The 18,482-nt window shown below is 39.3% G+C and overlaps 1 protein-coding gene across 1 annotated transcript in view; it reads left to right on the top strand.

Moving 5' to 3' along the window:
• LOC149140936 (putative prolyl 4-hydroxylase 4) overlaps positions 1–12,304 on the top strand; it is a 116,514-nt gene extending 104,210 nt beyond the window's left edge. Inside the window, exons 4-7 of the mRNA XM_089447857.1 lie at positions 9,018–9,075; positions 11,333–11,505; positions 11,601–11,676; positions 11,799–12,304. Of these exons, the coding sequence (XP_089303983.1) occupies positions 9,018–9,075; positions 11,333–11,505; positions 11,601–11,676; positions 11,799–12,094 (603 nt within the window). The 3' untranslated portion in view covers positions 12,095–12,304. The remainder of the gene's footprint in view (positions 1–9,017; positions 9,076–11,332; positions 11,506–11,600; positions 11,677–11,798) is intronic.
• Positions 12,305–18,482: the final 6,178 nt, after the last annotated feature.

Genomic DNA, 18,482 nt, shown 5'->3' on the forward strand with positions numbered 1-18,482 from the left:
TATAAGAAGTATTGATCAGGGGTTTCCCCACATTGGGGTTTGTCCCTGACTGGTGCCATATCTTGTGTCCTCTTGTCTTGGATTGTTTTCTACTGTTATTGTTTATGTTCTATCTGCATTTTACTATCATGATGATGTGATTGCTAAACTGGATATTGATATTGGGCTAATAAAAAATTGAAGTAAAATTGCTCTAAGCATAGAACATACCATTCTTATCCTAAAATTAACATGGTATCAGAGCTGAGGTGAAGACAAAGCCCAAGCAAGAGTGAGAAGAGCAATCACTAAGAGGAGCAATCATTGATCAAAGACAAGATTCAATGGCTTCCACATCCTACTCCAAGTCTATTGACAAGCTTTATGATAAGTCTGATTATCATGCATGGAAGATGTCTCTTGATTTGACATTAGAAGAACAAGATGTGATGGATTATGTGCAGGGAAAGATTTCGGAACCTCCTTCTAATGCACCAGTTGCTGCTAAGACCAAGTACAAGAAGGGTGAAGTCAAAGCCAAGAAGATTATCAGGGATTCTATTCATAAGCATTTAGTTGCTTACATTTCCAATTTGAACACATCAAAGGAGATATATGACAGGTTGGTTGGCATGTTCAAATCTAACAATGCAAATCAAATTCATTTCCTCAAGAACAAACTGAAGGATATAAAGAAAGGAAGAAATGAAGATATTCAATCATACTTCATGAGGATTACATAGATAAAAAATGATCTTCTTTCAATTGGAGAAGCTATTGCTAATAGGGAGCTTACCCTCATTGCCCTTGGAGGACTCCCTCGTGAATGGCATGTGTTCAACACTACTATTCTTAACAACGACATGATTCTAGGCTTTGAAGAATTGCTGACTAGATGCTCTCAAGAAGAAACAAGGATGATGGAACTAGATATGCCTTCAAATAGGGATGATCTTACTGCATTTTCCACTCATGCTAAAAAGAAGAACAATGCAGGTTCAAAGAAGCAATGTCAAGGAAGGTTGGGTTTCAAAAACGGAAGGAAGCGAAGATGCTTCATTTGCAACAAGTTTGGTCACTATGCTAGGGAGTGTCCTAATAGAAGGGATGCACCTCATGATGATGACAACCACAACAACAACAATTTCAGGGGCAACAATAATCAAAGGAATGGAAGATTCAACAACCAAGGAAAAAGGAATGCTCCCACTCCTCATTAAGGAAATGGTCGCCCACCCAAGAGATCAAGAAACACCAGGTATGATGAATCTAATGTTGTTGATAACAAGAAAAAAGAATTATATCTTATATCTGCCCTTTCTATTGCATCTCCTCCAGACACTTTGGGAAATTGGTTGATTGATAGTGGTGCCTCCAAACACTTCACCAGGTATAAGGAAGCTCTTTCAAATCTCATTGAAAGGGATACAAATTTAGAAATTATCCTTGGAGACAATGCCACCTATCCCGTGAAGGGAGTTGGGAATGTTACTCTTCAATTGAATCAGGGTAATACCATTCATCTACAAGAAGTACTATATGTACCCGATCTAAAGAAGAACCTAGTATCTATCTCGGCGATGGAGGACAAAGGATTCAAGGTGGCATTCATCGATGGAAAGGTATGTGTGTGGAATAAAATTTCAAAGATGTATTTACACTTGGCTTCAGGGTTGATAGCCTATATCAAGTTGGAGGAAGCCCATTGGGAGCTATGTCTTGTGACACATCACTTCAATCCGAATTATGGCATCGAAGGTTTGCTCATATACATTATAAGGCTCTACCCAATGTAAGGAAGATGGTGACAGGTATGCCCTAATTTAAAGTAGAACATGAAGGTGTTTGTCAGGGGTGTGCCAAATGAAAGCATACAAGGTGACCATTCCCCTCAAGTGATAGTAAGACTACTGACATATTGCAATTCATTCATTCTGATCTATTTGGTGCAATGCCCGTGAAATCATTGGGAGGATATTTATATTATGCTATCTTTATGGATGACTTCTCTCACAAGACTTGGATATATTTCTTGAAGAAGAAGGACGAAGTATTCTCATGGTTCCGTTCTTTCAAAGCTTTAGTTGAAAATCAAACCGAGAAAAAGATCAAAATATTGAGGACTGATAATGGAACCAAATACAAATCAAATGAGTTCAAAGATTATTGTAGAGAAGTTGGCATTAAGAGGGAGACTACCACCACATATACTCCTGAGAAAAATGGTGTTGCTAAAAGGAAGAACTGTTCTATCGTAGAAGCCACTTGTGCCATGCTTCATGATCAAAGCCTTCTGAAGTTCTTATGGGCCGAAGTTGCAAACACCATTGTGTATGTTCAAAATAGATGCCCTCATCAAGCGTTGGATTCCAAAACTCTCGAAGAAGTTTTTGCTGGTAAGAAACCTGATGTTTCTCACTTTAAAATTTTTTGGTAGCCCCTTATATTTTCATTTGCCGAAAGAAAAGAGAAGCAAATTGGATGCTTTTGGGAAGAAAGGAACATTTGTGGGCTACAATGAAATTTATAAGGCATATAGAATCTATGTGCCTAGTTAAAGAGAAGTGGAGATAAGTCATGATGTCACTTTTGATGAGGATGTTTCCCTTGGGAAGATTAGTAACCTTCCTCTTCCAAGGAAGGACAAAGAGGTAGATTCCGGAAAGCAGGGAGAATCACAGGATAAGCAGATGCTCGATGATGAAGGACCAATGGATCCCATTGATCCACCCCCTCATGAGCCCTCCTCCTCGAAAAGGAGACCCTCATGGCTTAGGGAGACTCTCGAAGATACTGAGAGACATGTTGCACCTAGGGGGACATTTTGTGAAAGCAAGAAACCGAATAGGTACCAAGGGTACTTAACTGCAATGAGAAACGTTGTTCAATTTGAGCCTTGCACATTCGAAGAAGCTGCCAAACACCAAGTTTGGAAGGATGCAATGAACGAAGAGTATGAGTCGATTATGAAGAATGATGTCTGGGATGTGGTTCCTAGACCCAAGGACAAATCCGTTGTCACCTCAAAATGGCTCTACAAGATCAAGCATGGAGCTGATGGAAGTGTTGAAAAGTTCAAGGCCAGATTCGTTGCTCGAGGCTTCTCTCAAAATGAAGGTGTAGATTATGATGAGATATTTGCACTGGTTGCTCGCTACACCACCATCCATTCGATTATAGCCCTTGCTGCCTTGCAAGGATGGAATCTACATCAGATGGATGTGAAGACTGCCTTCTTGCATGGTTCACTTAAGGAGGAAGTCTATGTAGAACAACTTGAGGGGTTCGAAGGTCAAGATCGTCAAACACATGTATGCAGGTTGAAGAAATCTCTCTATGGGTTGAAGCAAGCACCCTGGGCTTGGCATGAGAGGATCGATAGCTATTTAATGAAGCTAGAATTTACGAGTGAAGTTGATCCAAACCTTTACTTTAAGGTTGAGAATGATAAACCTCTCATCTTGGTACTCTATGTGGACGATCTCTTTCTGATAGGTGCAAATCCTCTTATTCATCAATGTAAGAGGGAGTTGGTTTCCGAATTCGAGATGAAGGACCTAGGATTGATGCATTACTTCCTAGGGTTGGAGGTCTAGAAAAAGCCAGGGGAGATTTTCCTTTCTCAAGGAAAATATATTGTGAAGATACTTGAAAGATTTGAGATGGTGGAATGCAAGTCCGTGACTACTCCGATGGAATTTAACTTCAAGAAGTTATGCGGAAGTGCTGCTGGGCCTGATTTGGGAAATCCTTCTGAGTATCGTCAAGCCGTGGGGGCCCTGATGTTTTTGGTGAACTCCCATTCGGACATATGTTTTGCAGTGAATGCATTGAGCCAGTTTATGGTTGAGCCTCATCACATACATTGGTTTGCTGTTAAGAATCTCTTGAGATATCTTCGGGGCACAATCACTTATGGATTGAGATACACTGCTGGGAATGTGAGGCTCCATGGTTACTCTAATATAGATTGGGCTGACAGTGTGGTGGATCGTAAAATCACATCTGGATGTTGCTTCTCTCTAGGTTCTGCTTCGATATCATGGATGAGCAAGAAGCAGAAGTCGGTTGCCTTGAGCACCGCCGAGGTTGAATACATTGCTACTAGTTTGGCCTCCTGTGAAGCTGTTTGGACATGTGCTGGATACCACCGTGATCTTCTATGACAACCAGAGTGAGATACATCTTTTGGAGAATCTCGTGTTTCATGACCACTCCAAGCATATTGATATCAGGTACCACTTTATCTGGGATGTGGTACAACAGGGAGAAATAAGGCTCCAACACATTGGAACTGATGATCAGGTCACCGATATTCTTATGAAGCCCCCGGGGAAGGTCAAATTCTTAACCTTCTGTGAGCGACTTGGAGTCGTGGAGAGACCCTCTTATGAGGGTCCCGTATGAGTTGGATGTTGAGCTCTGGGAGCTCCAGGGGGCTTGGGGTACTTCTTGGAGCGATGAGCGACCATAGGGTGAGTGGTTCACCTTCCCCTAATGGTGCACAGCGTATAGGGTGAGTGGTTCACCTTCCCCTGTGATAACCCATGGTGATATATGCATAGGTTGAGTGGTTCACCTTCTCCTATGGCATATGAGTAGGATGAGTGGTTCACCTTCTCCTGCCGGCACATCCTACCCATGCAGTCCGGGACTCATGGGAAGTACCTCTCATCTAACCAATGAGTAGGGAAATGAGGATAGGGACCATAGTACTACCGATGGACGCATTGTGTACTACCATACTCCCTATGCTAGGATGTTGATATTGATCTGGGATCAATGGAAACTGACTTCGGGTCAGTTAAGAGTGGTATGACACACTCTCTATTATTGGAGACTGACTTCGGGTCAGTGGAGAATGGTATGATACATTCTTGATCATTTCTTCTTTCTTCATAGTTCAGCACAATAGAGCAGAGATAGTGATGGTACAGATTGTCAGACAGTTTGGCAGGTGAAGTTCTCCCTAGTTGAGAGGGAGTGTTAATTTTGGCAACTAGGGCCAAACTTCACATTAGAAAGCTCATATGAGGCAACTCATATTTTTCTTGGATTCCTCTCTCCGAGAGGTGTAGGATTGATCTAAATATCATCCCATTCTAACATGTACAAATGGAATTATGAATTTATTTTGATTATGGACAAATTGTCAAGGTCGGCTAGCAAACTCATGTAGGCTCAGAAGCCCAACAGTCACGTCTATTCATCCTCAACATTTGCATATAAATACATGGTGCCTCCTCCTCATTTGGACACTTCACTTACAATCTTCTCTCTCCTACATTTGATTGGGTATGAAATTCAGAAGCTGCTCTCCACACGTGCGAGGAAAATGAAGGGTTTTCTATTCCAGCCGTTGACCATAGTTTACCGAAATTGCAGAGGTTGTTTTTAACTGTGTTGACCAATTCTGAGTGTGGTTTTGGGTGGAGGATTTCTATTTGAGTAGGCCACATTTCTGGGCACAAAATCTGAAGCAATTTGACCTCTGTTTGACTAGCATTGACTGTGCTAGGGCTCGCTGTTGCGTTGACTTTTGTTGACCAGTTTTGACTAGATTTTTTCGGTTTGTTTTTGGGATGTTTGGACTTGCTGTTGGAGGCCGAAGTTGATTGGGATTGACTAAGCTGAATTGAGGAAGAATTCTGCCCTGTTGACCAGCGTTGACTTTCAGGTTAGGGCTTTCTGTTTTTTCTATTTGACTGATAAGATTTTCACTGTAATTGGGCAAGTGAATATTATACATTGTACTCTCTCTCTGCTGAACTTTTGAAGAATTATAAGAAGAATTGATCAAGGGTTTTCCCACATTGGGGTTTGTCCCTGGCTGGTGCCATGTCTTGTGTCCTCTTGTTTTGGATTGTCTTCTACTGTTATTGTTTATGTTCTATCTGCATTTTACTATCATGATGATGTGATTGCTAAACTGGATATTGATATTGGGCTAATAAAGGAATTGAAGTAAAATTGCTCTAAGCATAGAACATACCATTGTTATCGTAAAATTAATAGGAAGTAATGGGAATCTAAGCTCATGAAATCTATTTAGTAGATGAAACAACTCATATACCTTAAGGAAAATAATAAGCCTGCTTTTCTCTTCCTGGAATTGGAAAAATGTTATTGTCAAATGTATGATATGTTCCAACATTTAAGAAAAACTTCTTGTCCTTGGTACTCATTAGAGGAAATCATCAAATCATTATGGAAGATGGATTGATCAGAATCAATTTAGTGAAACAAAACTTCAATACAATAATAATGAAGGGATTTGAAGATGGAAAACCTCTAAGGCTACAAAGAACACTGATTCCTCACAAACAAGATTCGACATCCTTAGTGCATTTATCTCCTAGCTCTCTAAGATTACGACATTATAGATTTGGCCACTTGAATTTGGATAACAAAACTTGAGGCAGGTGAAATGGTTAAAGGATTGCCCCATTTCAAAAAGGAGATTGCTATGTGTGAAGCTTGTATCATTGGAAAACAAAAGAGGGATTCTGTCCCCACAAGTACATGGAGAGAAAACACATGTTTGCAATTAATCCATAATGACATTCGTGGTCCTATGGAATCCTCTCTTGGTGGATGCTGATACTTTATTCTTTTCATAGATGATTTTACAAGGATGGCGTGGGTGTATTTTCTAAAGGACATATCAGAAGTGTTTTACAAATTCTTACAATTTCAATGATTGGTTGAAAATGCCACCATGGAAAAGATTGCTACTTTAAGAATAGATAATGAGGGTGAATTCACTTCAAACGAATTCGATGATCATTGCCGAAGAAATGGAATAAGACAATTAACTAATTCTTATACCCCACAACAAATTTGAGTCACAGAAAGAATGAATCACACACTAATGGGAATGTCTAGATCTATGATGAACTTAAAAGGGGTTAAGCACAAAGTATTGCGCAGGATTAGTTCATACAACAATTTATCTATGGAATTGATCCCCCACATCAACCTTGGATGGAATTACTGCATATGAAACTTGTTATGGTGCAAAGTCTTCTTTAAATCATCTTTGAGTTTTTGGTTCCACTTGCTATGCCTTAGTTCCTAAAAAAAATGACTAAGCTAGAAAATTGCAACATGAAATGCATTCTTCATGGCTATTCAGATGAAAAAAAAGGATACAGGTTGTTATCTAATGGGAAGTTTATTATTGGTTGGGATATTGCCTTTTATGAAACAGAAAGTCAGACAGTGCAAGAGCCTGATAATCACATCAGTCACTTGGAAAAGAAAGAAGAAAAGACAATTACTCAAAGAAAATCAAATTGGATTGAGAAAGACTTAGCCCCCAATATGAATATTCGTGGGATAGATCACTCTTCTTCAGATGAAGATTCTTCAACATAGGACAAAACTATTGCAGTGACTTCACCATAGGGATAGCATAGCACACCAAAATGGCCCACCCAATTATTAAAAGACGTTCATGAAGATAAAAAAAGAAAGACACGGATCATAAGTTTAACTCAATCGATTTTTACCTTAGTCACTTGTGACTCCATTGAACCAACAACTTTTGCAAAACTAGTGAAGCATAAGTAATGACAATAAGCCATGGTGGATGAATATGACTCAATAATTGCAAATGGCAAATGGGAACTTGTATATTGTCCAACAAATGTTAAACCCATCAGCTGGAAATGGTTTGAACGCAATAAGTATAAAGCAAATAGTGAAGTAGGTAAGTATAATGCAAGACTTGTGGCTGAAGGATTTTCTCAAAAAGGGATTGACTATGAAGAAACATTTTCCTCAATAGCAATGTAGAACACAATAAGAATGGTGATAAATTTGGTTGATAGTATGATTGGACACTTCATCAATTGGGTGTGAAAAGTGGCTTTCTAAATGGTGATTTGAAAGAAGTCTACATGCCTCAAACCCCAGGAATTGAAATTAAGGGAAAGGAGAATAAAATTTGTAAACTTATAAAAGCTTTATATGGCTTAAAACACAGACCCAGTGCAATGTATGCCAAAATGGATGAATACATCAGGCACATTGGTTTTTATTGCAGAGAGTTTGATGATACTCTATATTTCATAATTAAAGGTCAAAACCTGGTCATTGTAGTTCTTTATGTTGATGACTTAATTATTATAGGCAATCATGAAGATCACATCAAGCAGATGGAACATGGACTTCATAAAGGATTCAAAATCACAGATTTGGGGCCACTTTGGTGCTATCTTGGAGTAGAAGTTTCACAACAATGTCATCAAATTTTCCTGAGTCAAACCAAATATGCTACAAAATTGTTGAAGAAATTTGGCATGGTAGAGTCTAACCTACTTAAGGTGCTATATAATAATGTTATAAGGGATGTTTAACATGATAAAATGCTATTCTGTGTGTTGGTAGCCTACCTCGGGTTCTCTTAAATGTGTTTTCTGCAGATTTATTAATATATGTGACATTTATTATTCTCTTTATATTTATGTGTCAATTACGTTATGTAATGCACCCTTCTAAAATCCTACATTTTCTTCCAATTTGCAATGGTTAATAGGGTTGTCACTTGCTTCTACATTTTTTTTCCCAATGAAAATCGGGGACACCGAAGGGATGCTTTGTGAATAGCATCCGTAGTAAATCCATCAGCATAGACAGGTGCAGCTCATCCAATAATATTCAAACTGGGCACCTGTTGGCACAAAACTAGCCAAATGCCCAGCGACATTTGGTACAACCAATTAGGTTAACTTGCTTCTACATTTAGCAAAATGTGGATGGAAATTGATATAATTGAAGAGGATGAAAAATGTCTTTTTCATGATACAATAGACATGAGAGGAATGTTCTGGGTGCTTGATCAAGCAACTAGGTAGGTGATTTTATAAGAAGCACTATTGATTTAGTATTCAATTGCTTACTTTTGCTTGGCAAATTAAATTATTGAAGGTAATACATTTTCTTTCCGACATGTGGAATAGGTTGGCACAATATTTGGTTAGTATGAAAATTCCAATGCAAAACTAATAAATAGTATTGTGCTTTGACTGTTGTAGGATGCGATTATTTCAAGGATCGAAGACAGAATCGCAGTTTGGACATTCCTTCCAAAAGGTATGTATAGTTGAATAATAGCAATAGAAATCTCTTATTTTTTTATATAGTAATGGATCCAAGGGAAGACTTGATCATATGTGTGAATCTCATAGCATTTGCATTGTTTGAGGGTTTGTATTGTGCTTTATATTCAACACAATCTATGTTGTTGCATACGTGCATAAAAAATAGTATCATTGGAGCGATATAATATTATTTCAGTTTTTTTTTTTAATAATAACGGTTATACATTTTGTATTAAAAGGAGCTGTGGAGTACATTCTACAATGAAGAGATACAAACATGTTATAGTAAGGCCGCACCCCGACATCAAAAAATTTACTATTTTCCATCCAAAATTTTCTTCTACTGCCTACTCTAGTTGAGCGAAAAGGTTCTCAGCAGCTTTGTATTACCTTACAAACTCGGATAATAAAACTGAAACCCGACAATACATAATAACTATTCAAAGAAAGAAAAACTAAAAATTCTTCCCCATTGAGTGCACCCAAAATTTTACTGTTGATTCTTTAAGAAACCTACTAATGTCCATTTCATACCTATAATTGTTAGCTCGGACATACCTATAATTGTTAGCTCTAGAAGGGATCTCTGCATTGCAAATCATTTGGCATGATCTTCCTTCATATGAGCTCAAGAAACCCCATTCACTGAGGGATCCCTTGTTGAAACAGAAATCACAGGGTAGGGAGGGAAACCACCTCTCTTGGCAACTGTAGATGAGCTACAATCCTGTTTAGAAGAGCATTCAAAAGCCCTAAACTTAACATTTAGCTATAGATACTACCTTTGACAGATGTCAAAGATTGTAAATACTCCCTTTGGTCCATTCAATGCATTTTGCTGTTGTTTCCCATCCGCACCAAAGAAGACACCACTTGTAAATACTTCCTTTGGTCCATTCAATGCATTTTGCTGTTGTTTCCCATCCGCACCAAAGAAGACACCACTTGAAAATTTTAAAGCTCTTCAAAACACATCCGCCTGGGGACTAATCATCATAATAAAGGTGATTGGACTAAATTGGACTTATATTAAAAAAGAGATACGTTGACTCATCATCTATAAAACGTGATCTCTGAATAACCTATTGCAAAACGGTTAAAAGCAACTAAGCGTAATAGGTAAATAAACCTAAGTATATGCTTTAAAGTTGCGATTTCTTTTTGGAATCTATATATACATCAAGTAGTCGAGAAGTCAATCACATTCCAAAATGGTTAAACTTTTTTGGGTATTTCAGGTATTTAATTGCCCAAACTTCAAAGTAGTAAAACAGGGTTTAAAATGGATATTAACACAAGTATTCAAGTAGAAAAAAGAGATTAATATAATTTTTGGTGTAAACCATAATGAAATTTACATTAATGCTGACTTGGTAAATCAATTATTGATGCTCGAGCTAAATACAATAAAAAGGAAAAACACTATTTTTAATGGGTAACATAAAATTAAAGATTTACAGGTTACAATGGATGATTATAAATACATATTTCAATTAAATGTTACAATTATGTATAAAAAAGAGGTTGACATAGATCGAAACACTGGATACATTCATCTTAAACATAGAAAAGTTCTTGACATTCTTCCTTACCGCCACATCTGGTAACTTCGAGCCGAATTGCTCATTCTGTTTATTTTCCTAAAATGTGTAGGAAAACAGACCTATAAGGTGGAAAGAGGGCTGAGTCCTCCCTGCAGTGATTTGGATCTTTTACCAATTTGCAAGACCCGTCGTAGATGCAAAATGCTTGAAAATTGTTTGGCAAAGTTCTCTGGCGGTGGAACTTTGCAGAATACACCAACTTCCTTCAGACTAAAAATCATCTCAGTTTGTAGTATAAGAGAAAAAAATTAAGTGCTGATTGCGTTCATTACATGACCAAAACACTTGATACAAGTGAGGCTTGAGCTTGCATGTGTCAGCTGAGATATAATTTATTTTGGCCACCGAGCCAACATTGGCCCATGATAACCCAGACAGCCTTTATAGCTTCTTTCTATTTAGCCTATAATGAGCTAGCGAAAAGGCATTAATATTCGTTCGTGTTACCAAGCTGGCTTCTAAAACGCTATTTTCAAAGGTTTAACAATGGTCTGTGGTCGTCTCAACGTTAACTGGCACAATTATAATGTCAGTTTGTAGAATTTGTTTTCTCCAATCTTTCTCTTGATTACTCTGTTCTGTAATGCAATCAACAATGTTATTCTGGTAGCTTGATGGTTAATGTTGGCTTTCTTTATATACCAGAAAATGGAGAGGGTATGCAAGTACTAAGGTATGAGCCTGGTGAGAAGTACGATCCACATTTTGATTTCTTTGAGGATAATATCCACATTCGTGGTGGACATCGTGTAGCAACCGTCCTGATGTATCTTACAGATGTTTCCAAAGGTGGCGAAACAGTATTCCCTTCAGCGGAGGTTGGTTCTCGAGTCTTATCATAAAATGTGTAATAGACAGACTTGTTTCATTATGAAAGAAAATATTTGATGTTTGAATATCTTTATTCTCACAGGAGGATACACGCGGTAGAATTAGTAGTATTATCAAAGATGATACTCTATCTGACTGTGCCAAGAGAGGAATTGCAGGTAACCTTAAATAATGGAATATGGGCCTTTATTCAACATATATCACCTAGCAAGCAAGAAATCACATGTTTAATGAATTTGACTGGCTTTTTGATTCCCTGTTCACTTTATAATAATTGCAGTGAAACCAAAGAGAGGGGATGCTCTTCTTTTCTTCAGCCTTACTCCTCATGCCGTACCCGATACTAGAAGCCTTCATGCTGGATGCCCTGTAATAGAGGGAGAAAAGTGGTCTGTAACCAAATGGATACATGTAGACTCTTTTGATAAGGCAAGGCAAAGCTCAGAAAATTGTGTGGATGAGGATCCCCGTTGCGGTGAGTGGGCAGCTTATGGGGAGTGTAAAAATAATCCTATTTACATGGTTGGTTCACCTGATTCATTAGGTGCCTGCAGAAAGAGTTGCAAAGTTTGTTAGTTTTGTCAGATGAAGATATTGATAAGACAATCGGCAAGGTTATTCTTCTATGTTATAGTAAATTGCTTTACAAAACAAGCAAAGTTTGAGTTTGTCATGTGGGCAGTAGGGCGGCAAATGTTGGAGTTACTTATGTGTGGAAGTTTCAAGTAAATATGGAATTATGGAGTCTTTGGCCCGTCTTTCATTAAGGGTCGATGCAATTTCTCACTCTATTTCCAGTTGTATTTCCTCTTTAATATTGTAGAGGTAGATGAACAGTTTTGGAAATGTTCTCTCTCTACAAGGGTAGGTCAAGATGTTGATTCATTTATGTTAGGAATATAATTCAATAAAAATAATAAATATAATAATAATAATAATAATTAATAATTAATTAACTAATAGTTAGTTAGTAATGAAGAGGCATGTCTAAGAGACATGATTATTTATAAAAAGGTACCTGCTTAGGTATATAAGCGAGCCTTCATTGTAATCATTTCATAGATTTTTTGTACATTCAACAATTTTTATATACAATTACTATTTGTCTTACGATGGATATTTACATATTTCAATTTTTCTGAATTATTCTGTTGCATATATGAACTTTGTTTGTTACTTTGATGTCAGAGCATTTCTCTCGCTATACGAACTTTGTTTGTTATATTTGTACTAGAGCCACGTTCTTCGATCCTGACCATTGGTCATTAAAGTCTTTATCAACATAGCTTCATAGACTTTATTCGAGGTTACTAAATACAACATTGTTAACTTTTTGGATGCAACTGACTATTGCATTGCATGTAGGGTATGATGAAAAATATTGTCTAGCTTTATAAACTCTATTCGAAGTTGTCAAACACAATCTTGTTTGCTTTTTGGACGTAACCGTTTTAGCTTTTTTTGACATTCGCATGCATTGCGAATGCTTTTTTGATGGTTTGATCTTGAATGGTTGAGAAGTTAACATCTAATTGCGCTGAAAGGTGTATGGCTAAAAGACTAACATGTAATTATGCCGAAAGGTGCTCTACATTTCAGTATGGAGATGTTGTCACGTAATTTTACATTTAAAAAGAATAAAATAATATTTACATTAACGAATAAGAAGAAATAATAATTTTATTTTATTTTTAAATTGACTATAAATCAAGGACTTTGTTTTCTATTTTAATTTTACATCAATATTATACATAAATGTTAAGTTATGGTATGTTCTATGCTTAGAGCAGTTTACTTATCTTTCTTATTATTATCCACAGATTAGCAATCACATGTACATAAGTAAAGTGCAGATAGAACATTAAACGATCAATAGAAAACAAGCCAAGACAAGAGACACAAGATGTGGTGGCTAGCGAGGGACAAACCCCAATATGGGGAAACCCTTTGATCAAATCTTCTTTTATCTTCAATAATTCAGCAGAGAGAAATAGTACATAAATCTGATTTACATCAGCAACAACGAACCCTAGATTAGCAGCATTAGTATCATCGGCATCAACGGGCATCATCATCGTCGACATCACCGACATCATCGGTATCACCGGCATCAGCATCACCGGCATCACCGGCATCACCGGCATCAGCATCATCGGCATCATCGGCATCACTGGCATCACCGGCATCACCGACATCACCGACATCAACACTAAACTAGGGCAGACAATATCTTGCAAACCGACTGTCGGATCGGCTTGATTCCTTCACCAAAAAATGCAGCCTTCTGAGGAGAGTCAGATCCACCTACAACGCAGTTCAGAGAGGGAGAAAGATGGTCAACGCTGGTCAAACTTCCGATCTGCAGTTGCAGCCCTAAATCTGCGTCCTTCCTTCCACACATGTGAGAGAAGAGTCTCTTTCTGCGCAGTAGGAGAAGAGCCTCTTTTCTGCGCAGGAGAGAGAGAGAGATGTGATGAGAGAGTGTGTCCAAATGAGGAAAAGACCTCCTATATTTATACACAACTGTTGATGATTGAATAGATGCAACTGTTGGGATTCTTAGCCTACATGAGTTGCTGGTTGACTTGATAATTATTCCATAATCAAAATAAATTTATATCTCCATAAATACTTATAGGAATCGGATGATCTTTAGATCAATCCTACACCTCTCGACGAGAGGAATCTAATAAAAATATTATCAACCATGAATAAGATGACCCACATGGAGTTTGTCCCTAGTTGTCAATTTTAACACTCCCTCTCAACTAGGGAGAAATCCATTTGCAATTTGTCTGTCGGTCGCTACTATTCATCCATCGAATGCACTGCCCTGTATAGCTTGACCCTTGCTCTGCTCTGCTCTATCCTGCCTGCTCCGCTGTGTTATGTTCTGCCCTGTACTGATCTGCACTGCTCTACTTTGTTCTGCTCTGCTCTGCTTTGTCTGAGTTATGAAGAAGAAATGATCGAGGATGTATCATACTGACTCAAAGTCAGTCTCAGAGTGCGTACCACTGGTCCCAGACCAGTCCTCAATTGACTCGAAGTCAGTGTCATAGTGGGTACAACTCCTACCACTAGTCCCAGACCAATATCATCCCACTGACTCAAAGTCAGTCTCAGAGTGTGTACCACTGGTCTCAGACCAGTCTCAATCGACCCAAAATCAACGTCATAGTGGGTACCACTCCTACTATTGGTCCCAGACCAATATCATCAGTCTCAGAGTGTGTACTACTAGTCCTAGACCAGTCTCAACTGACCCGAAGTCAACGTCATAGTATGTACCACCCTTATTGGTCCCAGACCAGTCCTCTACTGACCCGAAGTCAGTCTCAAAGTATGTACCACTGGTCCCAGACCAGTCTCAACCGACCCAAATTCAACGTCATAGTGGGTACAACTCCTACAACTGGTCCTAGACCATTATTATTGATCCCAGATCAATGAAGGTCATCCTAGCATAGGGAGTACGGTAGATACAACGATGCATCCATTGGTACTACTATGGTCTGTATCCTCATTTCCCTGCTCATTGATCAGATAAGAGGTACTTCCCATGTGTCCCAGACTGCATAGGTAGGATGCCTCGACAGGAGAACTAATCAATCCTATGCTCACAAGAGAACTAATCATCCTGCTACACAATTGTCATGGAGAACACATCATCCAGACCTCACAGGAGAACTAATCATCCTGCTACACAAGAGAGCGAATCATCTTGTCCACAGGAGAGCGAATCATCCTGTCTCACAGGAGAGCGAATCGTCTTGTCCACAAGAGGGCGAATCATCCTGTCCACAGGAGAGCGAATCATCTTGTTCCAATGCGCACCACCAGGGGAGGGTGAGTCACCCTGTGGTCGTATGTTGCTCTAGTAAGAACCGCAAGCCCCAGAGTTCCCAGAGCTCAATGTATGCAACATGCAGGACCCTTTTACAAGGGTCTCTCGACGACTCCAAGTCATTCGAGAAAATCACAGATTTGATCTTTCCCCGGGGCTTTGTCAAAAAGTCAACGACCTGTACATTAGTCTCAATGCGATGGAGCCTCATCGACTTACCATATCCCAGATAAGGCAACATCTGATGTTTATCTGCTGGAGCAATCATCGAATATGGGATTCCTCTATAATCGAATCCCACCTCTAGTTGTCACAGAGAATCACAGTGGTATTCATCATGTGTACAAACAGCTCACTGAAGAGCTTCCGCAACTAGACTGCCTCACAGGAGGCCATGCTAGCAGCAATGTATTCTGCCTTGGTGGTGCTCAGAGCCACCGACTTCTGCTTCCTGCTCATCCAGGATATCGAGGCAGATTCCAAAGAGAACCAGCACTGAGAAGTGCTCTCCACACTGCCTGCTCACTCAGCATTCGAATAATCATGCAGTTTCATATTTCCGGCAGTGTATCTCAATCCATGAGAGATTGTGCCTCGAAGACATCTTAGAAGATTCTTGGCATCAATCCAGTGAGGCTCAACCAAATATGAGCTCACCATGCTCACTGCAAAACATCTGCCCGGATGGAGGTTCACCAAGAACATCAACATGAATGAGTTTATGAAACTCAAAGGCATTTCTCAAATCAGGTTCGGCATCACTACCATATAACTTCTGAAAGTTAAGATCCTCGAGGTAGTCACAGGCTTGTAATCCACCATACTGAATCTTTCCAATATCTTCATCACATATTTTCCTTGAGATAAGAAAATTTCCCTTGGCTTCTGCCAGACTTCAAGTCCTAGGAAATAGTGCATTACTCCTAGGTCCTTCATTTCAAATTCAGAAGCCAACTCCCTCTTACATTTGTGAATGAGAGGGTATGCACCTGTTAGAAAGAGGTCATCCACATGCAGCACTAGTATGAGAGGTTTGTCATCTTCAACGTTAGAGTAAAGATTAGGATCGACTTCACTCCTAGTGAATCCCAGTTTCATCAAGTAGCTATTGATCCTCTCATACTATGCTCAGGGTGCTTGCTTCAGCCCATAGAGAGCCTTCTTCAACCTATACATGAGATTTTCGATCATGAATCTCAAATTGTTCGGGCTGCTCCACGTAGACCTCTTCTTTGATCGAACCATGCAAGAACGATGTCTTGACATCCATTTGATGTAGGTTCCATCCTTGTGAAGCCGCAAGGGCTATGATTGAGCGGATGGTAGTATATCTAGCAACAGGTGCAAATATATCGTCATAGTCTATACCTTCCTTCTAGGAGAAGCCACGAGCAACAAAATGAACCTTATATTTTTATGTACTTCCATCTGCTACATGCTTTATCTTGTAAAGCTATTTAGAAGTGACAACTGTCTTATCCTGGGGTCTGGGAACTACTTCCTAGACAATATTCTTCATAATAGACTCATATTCTTTGTTCATAGCATCCTTCCATACTTGATGCTTGACGGCATCTGTGAATGATGAAGGCTCATTTTGTATGATCGTGCTCATGATGATCAGGTATCCCTGATACCTGTTGGGTTTCTTACTGTCACGGAAAGTTCTTCGGGGTGCAATGTGTCCTTTAGCATCATCGAGTAGCCCCTAAGCCAAGAGGGCCTCTTCCTAGAAGAGGAGGGCTCAGGTGGATCAATAGGATCCATGGGTTCTTCCACATCAGGCATTGTTTCATCATCCTTTTCTTTTGGTTCCTTGGTGTCGGCTTCTTGAGAGCTCCTCAAAGTCGGAAGATTGTCCACCTTGCTGAGGTCCATATCTTCGTCAAAGGTGACATCATGATTAATCACGACTTCCCTTTGACTAGCAACATAGATTCGATGAACATTCCTTCAGGAGTCTTGGAACCCAATGCTTGATGAGGGCATCAATTTTCTACATATATGGCGGTGTTTGCAGCTTTGGCCCATAGAAACTTCAGAAGTCTTTGATCATGGAGCATGGCACAAAAAGCTTCCACAATCATACAATTCTTCCTTTCCGCCACACCATTCTGTTCAGGAGTATATGGTGTAGTAGTCTCCCTCTTGATGCCAGCCTCTTTACAAAAGTCATGAAACTCGTTAGATTCATATTCAGTCCCATTATCAGTCCTTAAGATCTTGATCTTCTTTTCAGTTTGATTCTCGATCAAGGCTTAGAAGTGTCGAAACCAAGAGAACACTTCATCCTTCTTATTCAAGAAGTATATCCAAGTCTTTCGAGAATAGTCATCTGTAAAAGTAAGGTAATATAAATATCCTCCCAAGGAATTCACAGGCATCATACCAGATATGTTTGAGTGAATCGACTGTAATATATCGAAGGTCTTGCTTTGGCTTGAGGGGAATGGTCCCCTTTTGAGCTTTCCTTCTGCACATCTCGGACATACACCTTCTTTCTCTACTTGGAATTCGGGCATCCTTGTCACCATTTGTCTTACATCGGGTAGAGCTTTATAATGAAGGTGGGCAAACCTCCGATGCCAAAGTTCAGACTAAAGAGATGTGTCACAAGACATGGCACCTAACGGACTTCCACCGACCTGATATAATGAATCAACTCGAAACCCAAGAGTAAAGGCATCTTTAACTTTAAATAAACTCACCTGTCTATCGTAGATTTCCTTGGAGGTGTTCAGCTCAGAAACATAGGCCACCAAGCACTTGTCGATAGAGTCCCGGATGATCTTCTTTGTTTTGACTTCACCGATTTTCCATTTGTTCCTGGCAGCAGCGGGTGCATTTGATGGAGGCTCAACAATATGCCTCTCACATGGTCCAACACTCCTTGATCTTCTAAGGTTAGATCGAGAGACATCTTCCATCCGTGATAGTCAGACTTCTCACGGAGCTTGTCTTTGGCAGGGAAGAGTGTTGAGGACCCCATAGTTCTTTTAGGATAGCCTTGCTAATCTTCTCTTCGGTGATTGCTCTTGCTCTTGCTCGGGCTTTGTCTTCACCTTAGCTTTGATACCATCTTAAGTTATGGTATGTTCTATTCTTAGAGCAATTTAC

This window comes from Pinus tabuliformis, chromosome X, assembly GCF_031772625.1.
Source record: "Pinus tabuliformis cultivar Carrire ecotype Pingquan chromosome X, CPIR1, whole genome shotgun sequence".
Classification (NCBI taxonomy): Eukaryota; Viridiplantae; Streptophyta; class Pinopsida; order Pinales; family Pinaceae; genus Pinus; species Pinus tabuliformis.